General features: G+C 42.2%; 2 protein-coding genes across 4 annotated transcripts; both read right to left on the minus strand.

Annotated features, from left to right (window-relative positions):
• Window positions 1–606: 606 nt before the first annotated feature.
• On the minus strand, window positions 607–5764 carry LOC102701392 (NAC domain-containing protein 73-like). 3 transcript variants are annotated; one of them, XM_040519941.1, is made up of 3 exons: window positions 5118–5764; window positions 4738–4948; window positions 607–1742 (listed from the first exon to the last, which is right to left on the minus strand). In XM_040519941.1, exons 1-3 carry the CDS (start codon window positions 5283–5285, stop codon window positions 1111–1113), a joined length of 1011 nt encoding a protein of 336 aa, XP_040375875.1. In that variant the 5' UTR covers window positions 5286–5764; the 3' UTR covers window positions 607–1110. The 3 variants fall into 3 exon arrangements, with proteins under 3 accessions (XP_040375875.1, XP_040375877.1, XP_040375876.1); XM_040519943.1 differs by having other exon boundaries at window positions 608–1742; window positions 4738–4936; window positions 5118–5763; XM_040519942.1 differs by having other exon boundaries at window positions 608–1742; window positions 4738–4942; window positions 5118–5763.
• A 5915-nt stretch (window positions 5765–11679) lies between these two features.
• On the minus strand, window positions 11680–14903 carry LOC102715998 (pentatricopeptide repeat-containing protein At5g46100). The gene is made up of 2 exons (XM_040526869.1): window positions 13187–14903; window positions 11680–12551 (listed from the first exon to the last, which is right to left on the minus strand). Exon 1 carries the CDS (start codon window positions 14807–14809, stop codon window positions 13343–13345), a length of 1467 nt encoding a protein of 488 aa, XP_040382803.1. The 5' UTR covers window positions 14810–14903; the 3' UTR covers window positions 11680–12551; window positions 13187–13342.
• Between the last annotated feature and the right edge of the window lie 3011 nt (window positions 14904–17914).

Below are 17914 nucleotides of genomic sequence, written 5' to 3' on the forward strand. Positions count from 1 at the left end.
AAAATAAATATTGTATAAAAAACGTTCGATGGTGGATCTAACTAAACTAATTTGATGTTATGGATATCAGTATATTTTTCTATATATTTTGTCAAACTTTGGTAGTACAAATCTAGAGTGAAAGAGAGAATCTACTATATATATAACTAATTTTGTCCTAGTTGCACGATTTACCATTAACTTTGTCCAGTGTTATAATATGTATTGACTTTTTCTTAACTTCTAGAATTTACCATTGCCGTTCAATTAGGGTTTGTTAATATTGTACATTTTTGTTCTAATGACCAAAATACCCCTAGAAAAACTTCCAAATTTTGGCCAAAAATTCATAAATATTCAGATTGTGAAACATCCAAAATTGGGCCAAAAACATATAATTTGATATTTTGGATTTGTCCAAATTTTAAAAGTTTTCGACCTAAGGATATTTTGATCATTAGAACAAAGATGTAGGGCTAACTGGATGGCAATAGCAAATTAAACAAAAGTCAATGCATACTGGAACTGAACGAAGTCAATGACAATTAGTACACAATGGATTTTCTTAATATGAATGGAGGACCGAGCAAGTATATCCATGTCCGAAGTCAACAAACTAAGAAAAAGACTTGAGTGAAAGAACAGTAGTTTGGACTTCGGATTGGGATACTGTGATTGTCGAAATAACTAAAAAAAAAGAAAATCACATATGCACAACTCTAGTTTTTATATGTATGAAGTCCGTCCTTACATTTAAACGATCAATGTACAATATTGAATTCCACCAGTCTTATTATGGAACAACATATATATCATTAAACAAAAAAAGTTGAGAATGGCAAGTAGTTATATGTGTATACTTGTAACAATGAACACTGTAATTAAGAATATTGATCCCCCTACGCTTCAACATCTGTGCAGCAACTCACTCGACACACTCCTTATTGCCCAGTAGTATGTTTAGTAAAACTCCCTTCACTCGTAGTAGATTATACGCCATGTGTGCATGCCAGTGCCATAATATATATATCTGCCCTGCCTCCTCTGTCCAATCGATCGATCTAACCTATATGTAATCAGTCAAACAGGTTTGCCTTGTTTTTAGCTTGGATTTCACATCCTCTTCTTCCATCACGGGCCAAAGCCTGCACCTCCTGTGTGCACCTCAAAGTTAGGCATCAAGTGAGCAGAAGCAGCTGCCCTGTTGTTAGGAGCTGCTTGGCTGTAGCCGATCAGCGCCGCCGCTGGGTTGTAGAAATCTACGATGCCTGCAGCTTCCTTCAGAATGCTGCTGCTGTTGCCACCATGGCCGCCGCCGTCGTTATGGTGGTGATCAGTAGCAGCTGCCGCGCTACCGTTCTTGATGTTACCGGCGACGAGATCGACGGAGGGGTCCTTGGCCGCCGCCGCCGTCGAGCCGCCGCCGCCGCCGCACTGCCTCGGCTGCGTCTGGTAGAACACCTTGGACACGACGAGCTCGCCGTCCTTCTCCTCCTCGTCGGAGCCCAGGTGGTACTGGTGCATCACCCAGTTGGTCTTCTCCGGCTTGCGCTGCTTGCCGTAGTTGGTGTAGAGGACCAGGATCTTCTTGTAGCCCCTCAGCTTGCCGCCCGTGAACACCGGCCGGGTCTTGCCCGTCTTGTGCCACCGCGTCTCGCCGCCCTGCTCGTCGGTGTGCACCTTCCGCCGCTTCCGGGTGCCCGTCGTGTACGCCTTCGACGGGCGGTGGAAGAAGTGGCGGATCAGTCCGTCCTTACCGACACCTGAAACCAAATGGCGATCAAACAGAAAACAGTACGGTTAAAATACACACTGCCACTGCTCATTGACAAGTGAGATATGCAAATAGTCAATTGACTATTTTTTTTCTCCTTGATTAGGAACCACGAGATACTATTATTGTTCTCAATGTATAAAATTTGGTATCTCTTAATATATAAAAGATATCAAATTTTACATAAAAAATTGAGATATCTCTTAGTATTTTTTAAAAAATAATAAAATTGGTCTAGTCAATGCAAAAGCACAATAAAATGCGTCGTGATCATAGTTTCTAAATGTCCTGAGTCCTGACGGCGGATGCAGCATAAAACATTCCGTCAAACTATATGACAAATGGGCCCAGTAAACGGTATTTTGGGCCGGCTCCACACATTCTGTCCCCCTGAATTGTTTGTTCGTTTAGTTATACCATCGGAAGAGTTATTTTGCATCTCTTACCACAAAAATGAAATTGCTCGAGTTGTAACAAGGGGTGGAAGAGATCATTTTATACACATTTAAACTTTTTTTGTTAAAGTGTGTCAGATAATCCAAGAATATGTATCGTGAATTAATTATTCAACCTTAAAACATCAAACTAGATTATATACAGTAATGGACTGAATTTAAAGTGGTTCAGTGGAGATATGGCTGGAAGGTGAAACTATCTTTGAATTCAAATAATTACTTAATGGTTAACTTTACAATATCCTTGTTTACATTATGAAGTGCATAGTTAATTATAATCTAGTCATTGGTGGAGCCATGTTGCGACCTGTGGGATCAACCCCATAGTTTTTTTTTCAATCAAGTACTGTATGTATTGTTTTCCTCTCATATATATTTGCATTTGGCAGGGTCTTTATACTGGCTCTACCACTAAATCTAGAAAAACTCGATCGGTGCAAGAGATAAAGTACTATTTCCATTTTTTTAAGTGACGTCGATTTAGTTAAAAAATGGATGGAGTGTATATAAGTTACATGAAAAATGGATGGAAGGCGTAGAACTAAATAACATAATTTTCTTGCCGGACAGGTAAACCTTTTTTGCTACAGTTAGAATTAATTTAGGTCAGCCAAAGCCTATGAAATGTCAAAAACAAATGTAGTCTATTTATACTTCTTGTTAAGCCATAGAAGGAGCACTACCCATTACACATTTTTTCCTATATCGACATGCACTGTTTCTAACACCGATATTCTCATGAGCACTGCACAACGTCCGCTAATTCCAGCACCAAGCAAATTAAAGAAAAAAAAAGGGTTTGTCTTGTTAAGAAAAGAGTATGTACAAGTTGCATGACTAGATTGCTAGTCATGTATAAACTAAGGAATTAAAGCATTTGAATTTTGTTCTATAATCTAAGGGAATGTATAGTACTTGTTGTACGATCGATCAACTTGCAAATTTTTTTCCCTTACCTAAACCACCTTCCCCCCTCACATAGATACCCTTCAAATTAAGTCTTTCTCCTCCCCCCCCCCCCCTTTTTTCAAAACAACCTACAATCTCTGATCATGGGATTTTAAACCGTTGCAATATAGATCTCTTTTACTTATTTTCTACATATACCATATTAACAATACAGTGGTGACGTGTGTGTGTGTGTCTATATATATATATATATATATATATATATATATATATATATATATATATATATATATATATATATATATATATATATATATATATATATATATATATATATATATATATATATATATATATATATATATATAATTGACAACTACTTGTGCAAATAAATTTCCGTGAAAATAACATGACGTGCTCTATATTGTCTCTTGGTGCAACATTTCTATCACTGATAAATTATGATAGAAAATTCATGTTATCCTGTGGAATGGAATGCAATCCCTGCAGAATATAATATTATAGTTCCAAAAGCAGAAAATGCACCATTTATATGATTAATAAATTAAGTATCTGTCAGTTCTTATTGAAAAAATATGAAATAACTATCCTACCCATGCAAATACACCATTGTACTGTATATAGAAAATTTAAACAGTTGGAATGAAAAAGGATGAGAAAAAAACCAGTTTTTTTTTTAAAAAAACAGTTAATATGGTGCTAGTTAGTCTTTCCAAAGTTTATTCTCCCTTTGATCTGATGTTGCGTGCATCCTGCATGACGTAGACCTTTGATGGCCTTGTGTTGTCACAATCTTTCGTTTTCAGTGTGAAATAAACTTATGCAAGTAGGAGAAGCAATTACTTCTAAGGCAAACTTTATCAATATTTATACGGTATCGTGCCCAAATGCAAAAACACATGATCGGACACACAGACAATTAATGAAAATTAATGAAAAACGCAAGGACATGTATAAGATACACACCCTAGTACGTGTGCATGTTACAAGTAGTATATACTACGTATTATAGTAAGCTGCTAGGTATGCATGGTTGATATATGATTCAAAAGCTAAGGTCGTCAAATTGGAAACGACCAATAAAACTTTATATCAAATCAGGGAATATTAAAGTTAGAATTAATATATGGCAAGAGTTTGTCAAGGGGGCTTCCTTGACGAACCAGCCCCTCTAACCCTCTTCTAGCTAACTGGCTAGCTTCCCGTCCCGTCCACGTCTGATCATCTTTTCTCTTGCAATTGCTGTGTAGCTAGCCGACGGCGCAATGTAATTGAGCATGCATGCAACTAACAGATCGAGGCAAATGTACTTATATAAGCACACATGCATGAACATGCTAAGCAAATTACTCCTTCAAATCAAAAATATAGAACGCATTATGTTTTGCGAGGATAAAAAATTAATCAAATATTACTCTATTATGATATAACATTTATGATACAAAATTGATATATCGTATTCTTGTTGAAAAGTATGTTCTTACCATTATCTTTTTTATATCACACAATTGATATATCAATTGAATAGCTTTTGGTCAGCAGATGAAACCCAAACTGATATGTATTGATGCGTCGATCGATCGTAGCATGTATACGTGCCTGGAAGCCTCTCGGGATGGGTGTAGCAGATGCCGTTCTCGCCCTCGATGGTGGGGATGAACTCGTCGACGAGCGGGTGGAGCTTGCGTGCGTCCGGCCTCGCCTTCCCCTCCAGGTGCTCCAGCAACTCCTGGTCCGTCGGGTCGAACTTCACGCCGGCAGGCAGCCCCGGCAGGTCCTGGATCGTCGCCGCCGCTGCCTGCAACTGACTCTGGCCACCATGCTCAATGCCATCCGACGCAAAGCCATCTATGTATGTATGTTTGCGTCGTTGATCTATGTATGTATCCAACGCACAGTATATATGTGTGCGCGAGAACTAGTGGAGGAATAATTAGCATAGCTATAGCTAGCTGGCCAGGTCGCCAGGTGATCTCTACCTGCTCATACTGTGCGCGGTGGCCGCAGGAGGGGCATGTCTTGATGAGGTTGACGTGCGGGGAGGCCTGCAGCTGCTGCTGCTGCTTCTTGGCCGCGGCGACGGCGGCGGCGGAGGCCAGGTTGTTCTCCACGGCGCGCACGTCGTTGAAGCTGTTGCACCATGTCATGGCCGCAGGAACTGATCGAGCACGTACGACGTGCGAGACAGAGAGAGATCGAGAAAGAAACCTCTCCCTGTCCCTCGATCAGCTTAATTCCTCCCACCCCTACGCTTTGCTCGTCGCCCCCATATGCGGCAAGCGTTAAGGAGAGACCGGCCGCGAGCGCGCGCGCGCGAGGGGAGGGAGAAGAAAGAGAGAAGAGAGAAGAAGGGAACAAAGCGGCCTGATCGATGAGGGGGAGAACAAAGAGAAAAGAGAGAGAGCTAGGAAGCTTGTCCCTGTTAAAAGCTAAGCGGCTAATCGCCTAATCCTCTCACTGCCCTGCCGGCCCAGCTGCTGCTGCTGCTACGTACTACTGGAGTAGTGCTACTGAACTTCTCTCTCCATCTGGTACAGAGCAGGGAATAGATCAATCCTCACCAACTTTCCGGTTGGTGCTTCCCAAGAAGATCGCCACGAGCTCTCACGAGGCAGGGCGGGCACTGCAGTGCAGGCAACAACTACAGAAAGAACACTACTGATCCACAAAAGGATCAAAGAGGCAGCAGAGGGACAGGACGTACAGTAAGCAGGTGGGGCGAGAGGAAAGACGGGCGATCCATCGATTAACAGCCGGAACAATGGACGGATTGACAGCTAGCTAGCTATGGCCATGGATGGATACGTACGTGGTGTCATGTGTCGAGGTGTGCGGCAACACGCAGATGGCAATAATCAATCAGCTAATTGAGATGGCTGGCTGTAGTTAGCAGCGAATCATAGGAGCGCAGGGGATCCGGGCGAATGATGCGGTGTTGCTTGGCCCTCAAGTCTGGGCTTGCAGCCCCGTATACGTGAGCCGCAAATAACCAGGCGCCAGATTCTCTGCGCGCGAGTTGCTGCGTGTACATCTCTCTCCGGTCGATATAGACGTCCGGCCACCACTCCAATTTGACGGTTAACATTTACACGTCGGAAATGACCAGTGCTACCGCTAGCTGCTGCATGCTGCTGCTGGTACCACTACTACTAGTATACTATAGACTATAGTCCACCATGACCAAGGCTTGCGTTGCAAGAAATTAAGCACAAACATCTGTGATTAACCGGAAGACCCGTGCACCAAACGCATATGAAATGAAGCGAGGGGTCGAAGGTTGCGCGAAACGCGTGTACTTTGGCCGGGTTTAAAGGCGGCAGGATGACCTACATTCTTCGTCTCCGCCATCGATCGGTACGGTGGTGCAGGGTACGTGTGTGTGTACGCGCGCGCCCATCCGGTGCATGCACGCACGCGTACGTGCAGGGGTAGCCGCTGCGAAGTACGTAGGTACGTACGGGCGGTACGCACACATGATAACCACTGTTCATCGATCGTTTCAACGCGCGTTAGCTCTAGCTAGCCAATCAATCAGTTGGTAAACAAACCATACGTACGCTGGCTTCGAGCGACTCAATTCCCTTAATTGGGTTAATTTCTGTGTGACTCGTGGTGTATGGCGTTCGATAACTCGATCGCTTGCGAATGCCCTAAGCTATTCGCGCAATAGAATACAGACAGATCGACGAGAAGAGAGAGAGAGAGAGTGTGTGTGTGTGTGTTGGGGAGAAAGGCAGAGAGAGAGAGAGAGAGAGAGAGAGAGAGAGTGTGTGTTGGGGAGAAAGGCAGAGAGATAGAGAGGGGAGAGAGGAGGTAGATGCATTAGACCGGCCAAAAGCGTACGTGTGGAGGGGAGGAGGGTGGAGTGGAGACGGGGCAACCTGATTCGATCGCGACGACGTCCCACCGCACAACACCACACCTTGCACCCACGCACCCTACTAGCAGCAGCTCGCTCGCTCGCTCGCCACCACGCGGCGTGGCGGCCGGCTATGCGGTGCGCGCGCGTGCGTGCGTGCGTGAGATGGAACTCGAGCTAGGCAGGCCAGGCCGGGTGGCTTTTAGCTATGAGGTCACCGTAGAGTGTCTTGGAAGAGAGAGATAGAGTATATAGATCGATAGCCCCAGCGGCGACAAAGGACTCCTGAACGACCGCCCCCGCGCGCGCGCTCTCCCGGCCGTCCATCGATGATCCAACACGTACCGGCCGAGACGATCGATCGACCGCGCTTGCTTTGCATGGCCGATCGAGGCGCGCGTTTTGGAAATTTTTGTTGCTCCCAGTCGGTCCGTTGACGACGACGATCGGGCTGGGTGGTGGAAAGGTTTGTACGATGTGGCCGTTTGGGGGACGGAAAATTCATCTTGCACCTGAGGATTTGGACCGGCCGGCCGGTCGATCTGGGATCGATGGAGGGCTTGGGATTGGGACTATTCATACGTGTTATGTATGCATGGTTTTCCTACCGGCCAGCCGATTCGATCGATGAGTTCAGCGATACGTCATGTCTCTTCAGATTGATAAGAGTGCAGGGATTAGTTATTTAACTGCTCCATCCGTCTAAAATATAAATATTATTAGCATTTTAATATTGTCCTATAATATAAGTATTTCTAGCACTATTGACAATATTACTTGTCTCGTCGATTACTTCTAATTCAAAATTCTTTTCATTTTATCCCCCTTCTATGCTTCTACCCTTATTCATTCATAATTATTAAATTAGATTATAGTATTTTCTTCTTAATCTTAATCATCGCTAAATAGTCTATAAATATTTATATCTTGGGACAGGGGTAGTAGTTAGTATAGTAGGTAAGAATTCATGAGGGTCAATCTCGGTGTGTAGCGTATACTCCCTTAGGCATTATAATACTTGTCATTTTAGATATATAAGACTAATATCAATTTTTAAATTTTAATTATAGATAACTTTTTAAAATATTTACTTGAGGGTCATGGAGACTATATGCATAGATTAATCTTGAAAATATGTTACTCCAATAAAATTATATGCTTCTTGAAATTTCAGTATAATCTATAATAAAAAAAAGTAGTGGGCATATTTGTTTTATGCAGACTGTGTTCCTGTCCAAAATGACAAGTATTAGCTTATTATGTCATTGTGGTTTATAGAGGTGGGTACATGGTGTAGGTTGCCTTTTAGCCTTGGTAGCGTGGTTTAACTGCTTGTTTCTTATAAAACAGTGTGTTTATTTTTTAAAAAAATTATATATGATTATATATATATTTCAATTTATAATATTTAATACTTAAGTAATCATATGCTAATGGCATATCTTTTTTGCATATGGTGAGTAGCTCAGCCAAAGAGCTACGGTGAACGTTGTCTTAGTCAACGGGTGATTGGAAAAGTCAACCAGCATATTTATAAATAAAAATAGTTTGTGAATAAAAATTTTATATACGTATTCTTAGCGATTTAAAAGCTAAGTCTGGAAAATAAATTTTTGTGAAAAAAAAATCCCAAAATCAACTTTAAATTTAAGGTTAAAAATTTAAATTTTGGCTTGTAAACATAAACAGAAGCGAAAAGACAGGGTGAACACTAGTCAGAGTATTACATTCGATGGGCTTAACTAGCTTGGAAGATACCCATTTGCTTATTTTTATTGTATATGGAATATTTTAATTTTAACAAAGTCTGATTTTGTTTATTTGATCAGTGATTAGTCATATACCTTCATTTACTGTATTAAAAAGTAGCCTGAGGTGCGTTAGTTTTAATATGTTTTAAAAAGTATCACAAATATTCTGGGGAAAACCCCAACTGTATATTTGCAGATGAGAAATAATTTGTGAATAAAACTTTTATATATGTTTTCTTAGTGATTTATAAGCAAGGCCAAAAAAATAAACTATAATAAAAAAACTTAAAATTTAAGATTGATAAATTAAATTTTGGCTTATAAGTATAGCAAAAACAAAAGGATGGGACAGACGATGAGTGCAGGTATCTGCCTCTTCCTTGAACAAGTTCATCCCAAACTTTTCACTTATGCTATTTAAATTTTCAGCCTTAAATCTGAAATTGATTTTGAGATTTTTTTCACCGAAGTTTTATTATCCGGCCTTAGTTTTTAGATAGTTAAGAATACATATATAAAATTTTTATTCACAAATTATTTTTTATTTATAAATATACTATTTGATTTTTTTTATAAAATACCCAAAGAATCACCCCTGTTATTAAAAAAGGTCCATGAATCTTGAAATGGAAGCGTCTCCCTTCTCTGTTGGTGCACAATGACAATCTACAAATATACGCGTCGATTAGTTGGAGTCTTGGAGAGGTATATACGTCGTTGGTAAGTAGTGTAATCTAATTAGGTACTGCTACTACTATTTAATTAACTTGTAGGGCAAGTCTCACCATCCTAGCTAGCTCCGTCATGTTGAAAAACGAAGGCAGGGGTACTTCGATCCGACAGAATTGGAATTATGTTGGAGTTTGACATTTTACCATACTTTTTCAACAGATGGGTATGAAACGCAGAAAGACTTCAAGGCTGCAATCACTTCTCCAACTTGCGCTCTGACTCTACCATGCGTCATTTTTGCAGAAAGCTATAGCAAAAGCACGTTTTTTTTTCCTTTCATTTCTCCTGTTATTTCAGAGTACTTTAATTTCAGAACGTCAGGGGATGAATGAATGATCAGTATGAAATGAACATAGGCAGTCAAATGGATATTGATTTCTCAATGACAGTCTCATCATACTTTATTCAAGACAAATTTAAACCTACAAAAATCTGGAAAGGAATTGTTATGAATACATCTTGTTTTAGATAATGAAATTCTCATTTCGGTCTTCAGCTCAAAAACTCCAACCAATTATTACAGAGTTGTGTGTGGTTCTTATATTTCTCAGACGAGTAAAGCACAAGGCCGGAATACATGCCTTGCTTTTGTGTGGTTTTCATGTGATTTGGTGCACGATGGATAACGACACATATCGACCATTCGACCACTGGGGATTAGATGTTGCTTCATGTGACACTGACACTGGACTTGCTTCTGATGCATTCCATGTATCGGACGACAGAGTACATGTACCTAACTGAACCCGATGTATCCATGTGGGTGATACCACCTCCAGCTGCTACCACGAAGAACTGGACTCCACTTTGCCTAGCGAAGGCAAGAGACAAGACGCATATGCTACTTACACTAAGCTATTTTTTTTCTCCAGCGAAAAACAGTTAATTAAGGGGCTTCACACGCACACCAAGGCAATTCGGTATGCAGATACAAAGCTCAGTCCTTTACTAGATAATTGGCTAGAGCTAAAGCTCCGTGCATGATCATGCCATGATATGTGCAAATTTAAAGTGGTAGAAAGAAGGAATCACATGATTAAAGCCGTATGCTGTCGCCTCTGATGATAAGCAGCTTTTAATTTACAATGTTCCCCCAGACTCCTGGTAGCACACTGTCGCCTCATGTCTCGAGCAATGAAGATGCAGCTTGGTTATCACTCACAACTCAGGACCACTGCAGGAGGATTTGTCTCAAGGAAAGTGTTTTACTTGGAGGAGCCTAAAGTGGTTTGTTCCAATAATCTTTATGGTCGCCTAAGTAAGCCAAGCAAGCATGCATGCATGCATGCAGGTTTGTCTCTACTCTCAAGTGCTACAGTTTCTGAAGGCTGTCGAGGAGGATGATCGATCAATGGAGTGCCCTTTGCAGTCTTGCATTTGTGGGCTGGGCTTTACATCTGTGAGATGATATCAGCCCATCGTCTGACTCGTCGTTTTAATGGAAAACTATGTGTTGACATCTCGAGCTCATGTCAGCTGGGAACTGACCATCAAGCTTGCGGTTATCTATTGGAGTTGAATTGAGTACATGACGCAACAAAATGGCTGGGGTGGAATCAAGCCCAAAGCATAATTGCCCAGTTAAGCACGCCTCGGAGGGAAAATTTATTGAAAATGACATGTATTCGCATGTGTATCTGCGGAGAATACAAGTTTACGACTGTTGGAGCTCAAAATAGAAATTGGAGCACTAAAACTTTCCTATTTCTCTCTCTCTAGCAACCAAATAGTCCACCCCCAGTTCGTTTCAGATTTGACCCCTTTTCCTTGCAAGAAATTCAATGGGGAACAAAAGGAAAAAACCATTAGCTTCAGACAACTTATTTCCTTTCCATGGGTAAAAAAACTAGTTGCATCTCCTCTAATAGAATCAAGGGAAATTTGCAACCGTGGCATTATAATTTTGTAAACTCAGAAATATAGTATCTAAATGACATGTATGACCTATATGAGTCAATAACACGTAGGCCAGAATGACATATCTACGATTTCACAAAATTATAATGACATATTTACAATTTTGAATATCAACTATCGCAAGCGTCGAATTGGAACGATCTGGACGAAGAGGACAGCAACAATCAGCCCCATCATTGGCTGTCAAGCATAAACAAAACCACTCATTAACGATTAAAAATGACTTATACATGTGTTAATGATCTAAAAGCAAAAATTAGAAAATAAAATACAATAAAAGAACATAAAATCAACTCTAAATTTATGTCTTAAAATTCAAATTTTAGCTTATAAACATAAGTATAAGCGAAAAGATTGGGCCAAATGTCTGCTCCACACCACCGTCACCACGATAGAATTACTGGCAGGATCAGGATCAGAGGCATCCTCTTTTGTTGAATATATTTGATCGCACAAGCAACACATGAGCCCATGCAGAAAGTAATCGGCCGGATATACAAGCGCATGACCAAGTTTCTTCCCATCAGGCACTGTGCTTGTCTTCCAGTTCCAAGCTCCAACCTTGGCAGCACAAACACAAGGCTCCTGCAGTGACATCCATCAAATGGTAACATGAGGGTTTGTTGTGCTATGTGAATTGCCATGCTTTCTTCTCAGTTTCGCCTATGGCTTCAGGGATAAGGAAGGGAATGCACGCTATAGGTTTGGGGGATTCCAGGTCATCTACAACGGAGCACCTCTTGATGCATACGTTGTAGTGGAATTGATACAATTTATAGACTTTGTCCATGGAACTGTTTCAGCAATGACTTTTGTTGCCATAGCGCTGTTAGACTGGTGTTTTGCTTTTAAAATACCATAAGAGGATACAAAGCAAGTTCTCACAGTATTGCTGGCTACTGTGGTGGTTATTGGCAGGATGCAGTTTGTCAGTTTCCCAGCCACCCACAATGGCATTGGCTCTCCACTCTCTCCACAATAGTTGGGTAGTCAAAGATCTTGCTTGCTCAAGTTCTTGTTGATAAATCAAGCAGTAGCGTGTATCTTGATGATTGATATTCTGTCTTTTGATTTTTTTTTCATGGTTATACTCCTGCTCTCCTAGCCAATAGCATGAAGATCCATAAATCCATATTTTGTAAAGTTGTTTGGGCCTGTTCCATCAAGTGAAGTCATGGATTAAGCACTTGGACATATCATAAGCAGAGGTTCACTATGACTAGTAACCAGCATAAATTCAGAAGAAAGCTATCAAGCATAAACTTTAAAGAAAGCTGTCAGCCTATAAGGTTCTACTCAGCACAAAAGTATAAATTTTCGTTTGGATATTTTGGTTATAATATGCAAGTGTAAATAATAACATATTTGAATTTTATCTTTATGGGGGGAACATAGATGGAAAATCATAACAACTAGTGCATTTCAGGGGTCATATCGCAGAGATTTTTTTTGTCATACAATCCTAAACAATTATTATAGTCAGCAGTCACATAAGAAAATGAAAGGAAAATAAATAGCATAAAATCAAAACGTGAAAGTATGAAACAGTGCAATAACCTAACTAACACTTCACTTTCCCAATAAATCTACCTAACATTGCTAATACAGTATGTCAGTAATTACATTTGACTTAACTGCTTAGCTTGCTATCAAATAGTTTTTGAGCTACATGTTGTGATTAATTGATCATCAAACTCCATAAATATGACAATTAAAATTAATGCTTAGTATATTTATACACGTAATGAACAAGATGCATGGAACTGCAGAAAACAACATCGCGCCATACCTGACTATTGCCAGTTGCTTGTAGCTTCAAAAACAGTTCACAGTTATCATCAATGTGTAACAACATGATGGAAGGACTAACAAGTATATGACCTCTGATCACAATGTTTGCTTGGCAACAGCTCGTGCATACGATGTATCAACAGTGTAGACTGTTTCAATTTGTAACTGTTAACTGGCTCCACATTTCCTCAGCTTCTTGTCTTACCTTTTTCTTACTCCAATATGCACGCACAATTGTATCCCATGTTTCCCTCTCAGGGATGCATCTTTCTGATAACATGTCGCGCACAACATGAGCAGCTTTCTCTAAATAGTTCTTCTTTGATAAGCATTCTACTAGGAGATGGAAAGTTTTTGGCTCAGTAGAAATTCCACGGGTCCGCATGCTCTGGTACACCTGAAAAGCCCTGCTAACTTCACCCTTAGCACATAGTGTTTTCACCACTGCATCATTTATCTTGCTATGCAGGCTCCAAGTCAAGCGGTTCGGTTCAATGCCAGCAAGAATCATCTCATCCAGGTAATTTGCAGCCTCCAAAGCCCTTCCTGAATCACATAACCCAGTAATTAGCTTACCAAATAACCCAGCATCAGGCTTCCTCCCCTGGAGACGCATCCTGTCTAAAATCTCCATTGCCTGACCCAGCCGGCCCTCCTTACAGAGCCCATCAATAACAGAACTATATGTGATTGTATTTGGAAGCTTCCTCTCCCTGACCATCCTGTCTAGCAACTCCAGTGCTGAGGCTGCACGCCCACCCTTGCACAACCCGTCGATCAGTGAACTGTATGTTACCACATTCGGCATGATGCCTCTCCCGGACATTTCATCGAACAGTTTAAGTGCATCATCAAAGCAAGCCTCCCGCGCGAGCCAGTGGATAACAGTAGTGTAAGTAACCACCGTTGGTGCAATGCCATTCGCAATCATCTCCGCGAACAGGTCGCAGGCCTCTGGCAGGCGGCCGCGGCGGCAGAGCCCATCAATGACAGTGTTGTAGGAGCACACGTCGGGCTTAGCGATGTTTTGAAAAAGGCGGACGGCGTCGTCGATGGGGACGGCGGCGTCGGAGCAGTGGGCCTTTATGAGAACGTTGTAGGTGGCAGTGGTGGGGGCAAAGCCAGCGGCGCGCATGTCGGCGAGGAGAGAACGCGCCAGGGAGAGTTGGGAATGAGCGACGAGGGTGGCAAGGACCGCGGTGTAGGAGCGGGCGGAGTGCGGGAGGCCGAGGGCGGAGGGCGCGGATCGGAAGAGGTGGAGTGCGGCGAGGGGCTGGTGGGCGCGGGAGTAGGCGCGGAGGAGGGATAGGAAGGGGGCCTCGAGCGCGCCGGGGGAGGGGAAGAGCTCGCGCGAGCGGAAGAGGAGGGAGGAAGCGAGCGGGAGGAGCCCGGCGGAGGCGAGGCGGGACGTGAGGAGGGAGACGGTGTCCCGTGACGGGAGGACGGGCCCGGCGGCGGGCGGCGAATCGTCGGGCGGGGACGCCGACGAGGGCCTAGCGGTGGCCGCGTCGAAGAGCGCGAGCGCACGGCGCGGGTCATGCTCCGCGCGGACCAGGCGGTGGAGGTTGTCGGCGGTGAGGGTCTTGGGCCATCTGGTCGCGTTAGGGGTAGCCGGTGGCATTGGGCGGCGGCGGCGGCGGGATGGGCGGCAAGCCTGCAAGGCGAGAGAGAGGTGTTCGGCGGAATTCTCACCTGCTCTGGCACGAGAAAACGTGGTTTCCCTGCGATACCAGTATACCACTTACTTCGCTGTAATATCATTCTTAAACTGGTGTAACACATTGAAATAACATTTTCATTCATTTCGTACAAATGAAAGTGTTTTTGTTTTGTATTCCCCGCTGCGATTACCAAATTACCCCAAGAGTATAGGTAATAAGCTAGTTCAACAAATTAAATAGTGGACAATTAGAGAAATATTTTTTCAAAAATAATAAAGCATATAATATTAAATAAGGTGGTGAGTCAAGCTATATATTTATTACAAACTAAAATACATATAAAAAATAAAATAAAATTATATGCACCAATACACCACTCAAGCATATTACTAAAGGCTCCAATAATATTTAAGTAGTTAACTTAATTAATATTTCAACAAAACACCCGCAATTATAATGTTTAGGTTAGGGTTTCCTTCATATTTAAATTTGGAGGATGAATAGTGGGCTAGGGGCACAAATGACATTTACCCTAAGAAAATAGTGTCAAATTGAATTGTTTGAGAAGAAATCAGGCGCATGGCATTTAAGCGTGTTATACTAGTTTGATAATAGCATTTTAGCGAAGCCAAAACTAAAAATGGTATTATAGCGAAACCACTTTTTGAGAATGGTAGAATAGCAATTTTCTCGACAGCTCGAGGAGTACAAGACCTCAAGTTTCTAGGGATGGCAATCTGACACACATAATATGTACTCATACTCATATCCATGCTTGCAAGAATATTTTATAGATACACCTATTATCTGCGGTGAGTATGAAACATTATACGTGTCATTATCCACAGACGCTACGTAATCATAGATTTCTTTATTTACCTATCACTATATATATATACATGATTAAAAAATAAAAAATTATATAAAAATTATTTATGGATTAGCTATCAACTACAATATTTTTAAGCAATTTAAACATGAATTTAACTTAAAATGATCATATTATATTATAGTATCGATGGTCATATGGGCCGCCTAGCTTGGTACGACCAATCTTGTGCTGGAATTTGTTGGGCCAGCACGGCCCGACCTACGCATCGGGCCCGTCCACGGGCTGCACTAACTGTCCAAGCATGGCCTAATAAGAGTTAGGCCATGCTAGGCTAGCCCGAAGGGACGACGACACATCGTGCTTTTCCACTGAATAAGTGTATTTTTTCCTCCCTCAACTCTTTGGTTGGGCCTTGTATGGCTAGAAAGTATATTTTTCCTATTCTTTCTTTGGGTGTGTCTTATATGGTTGGAAAAAATATATTTTACATATGTCTTTAAAGTCCACTTTTGGTCCTTCAAACTGATGGCGAGTTTAAAAATGGTCCTTTGACCGAAAAACCGTATATGACACATCCCTATTATTCTCCGTTTAAGAGAGGTCATAAGGAGGTATTAAGCCTAGTTTTGTATGACATAGCACTTTGACCGGACGTGGCCCAGTCGTCGTGGCATCCCTTTTAGCATATTCCACAGGTTCTTTGTAACGTCGAAGGCCCGTTCCACCATCGTGTGGAGAGATGAGTGATGGTAATTAAATAGCTCTCACCGTCCTTTAAGGAGGGCATGCCTTAGGTGCATTGAACTATTCCATATGGTGTCAAACGCCTGCAAAAGTGAGAAAGCCATATTTGCTTGAATAGTTTGAGTCCACCAGGAAATATTTCCCTGCATTATATTGCATAGAATTCAGCTACTACGTGTGGGAAGTGTCATGTAATATTTAGACCGAACAATCAGTGACTTACCCCACGGTGGCTGTGGGAAATTGAACGAATAGCCATTCACTGCTTCTGATAAAATCCTTTGATCATGCACCAACCCCGGCCATCCTGAGTCGACAAACACAACTCTATAGTCCCACCCAATCACTACTAGTACATTTCTACTAGCGTAGTGATGCATGTTCCGATGTTCGTTCGCACTGCCCATGTTAATAATAACAAGCACATGATGCTCTGACAACTTAGAATTTATGAAGCATGATGATCTCAAAAATGTGTAGTTGTAAATCATGAATCAACAAAGAGGCAAGTATAAAAATGTGGCAATAGATAGTTTTTGAGATCTGGTTGCGGCTAGCATAGTTATCAAATGAACAACCCATATTTGTGCCTATAGTTGAGCTGAAATGTGTTCCTAGTAGGGGACAAAAAATTTTGAAATCAACTACTTTATACCAACGACATGTATAATTGAGATGAAATCCACCATACATGTTTGACGCTCTCCCAACATGACGGGTTTGCGACGATGGCGCCAATGTGACGGTCGCGACCAAGATAGATGTCACCCTCTCAAGCCAAGTCCACGATTGAAAATTTTCACGGCCTTTTCCCCAGTGGTAGCTAAGCATTTTTCAGGTGCAATTTTTTCCGGTCCTAAGAAGAACCTTGTGAGCAATATTCTCGTACGCACCGGTGGAGGGGTTTTGCCCGGTCAGGGTTTGGTTGTTGATTTCTTCGTTGCATGCAGGAAGGAACACCCGGAGCTTGGCCTCGGACCACAACACTTTGCTAGAAGCCATGTGATCAAAACTATCAACATAGCAAACCGGACACAGAAAATATGAGATGGTAGATTCTGAGAGGATATCTTGGTGAGTTTGTTGTCGATGAGCAGATCCTAGTCAATGGAGCGAACGATGTTCGCCGAGTTTAGCCAATGGACAAAGTGTGCGTCCTACCTCCGGTGACTTGACAACGACCTCACGAAGAATGTTCCACGAGACCACCTCCTCCGCATCGTCGGCTTCATGGCTGGATCCATCGGATTTGAGGAAGTCGTAGGAGGCAACACCCTAGCGGCTGTCGATGTAGACGGGGGAGTGGACGGACGACGACGATGGCGAATTGGCTGATGAAGTAGCTTGGTTGGATGAGAGGTGCTCGTCATCGTCGTTGCCAACGACGGGGGTGGCGACCGAAGGTAAAGCATGCCATAAATTGGCGTCAGCATCAACTGCCGGACGCGTTGGCACGTTTGGCTCCAACGAGTGGACAAGGGGCTCGAGG

This window comes from Oryza brachyantha, chromosome 1 (assembly GCF_000231095.2).
Source record: "Oryza brachyantha chromosome 1, ObraRS2, whole genome shotgun sequence".
NCBI lineage: Eukaryota > Viridiplantae > Streptophyta > Magnoliopsida > Poales > Poaceae > Oryza > Oryza brachyantha.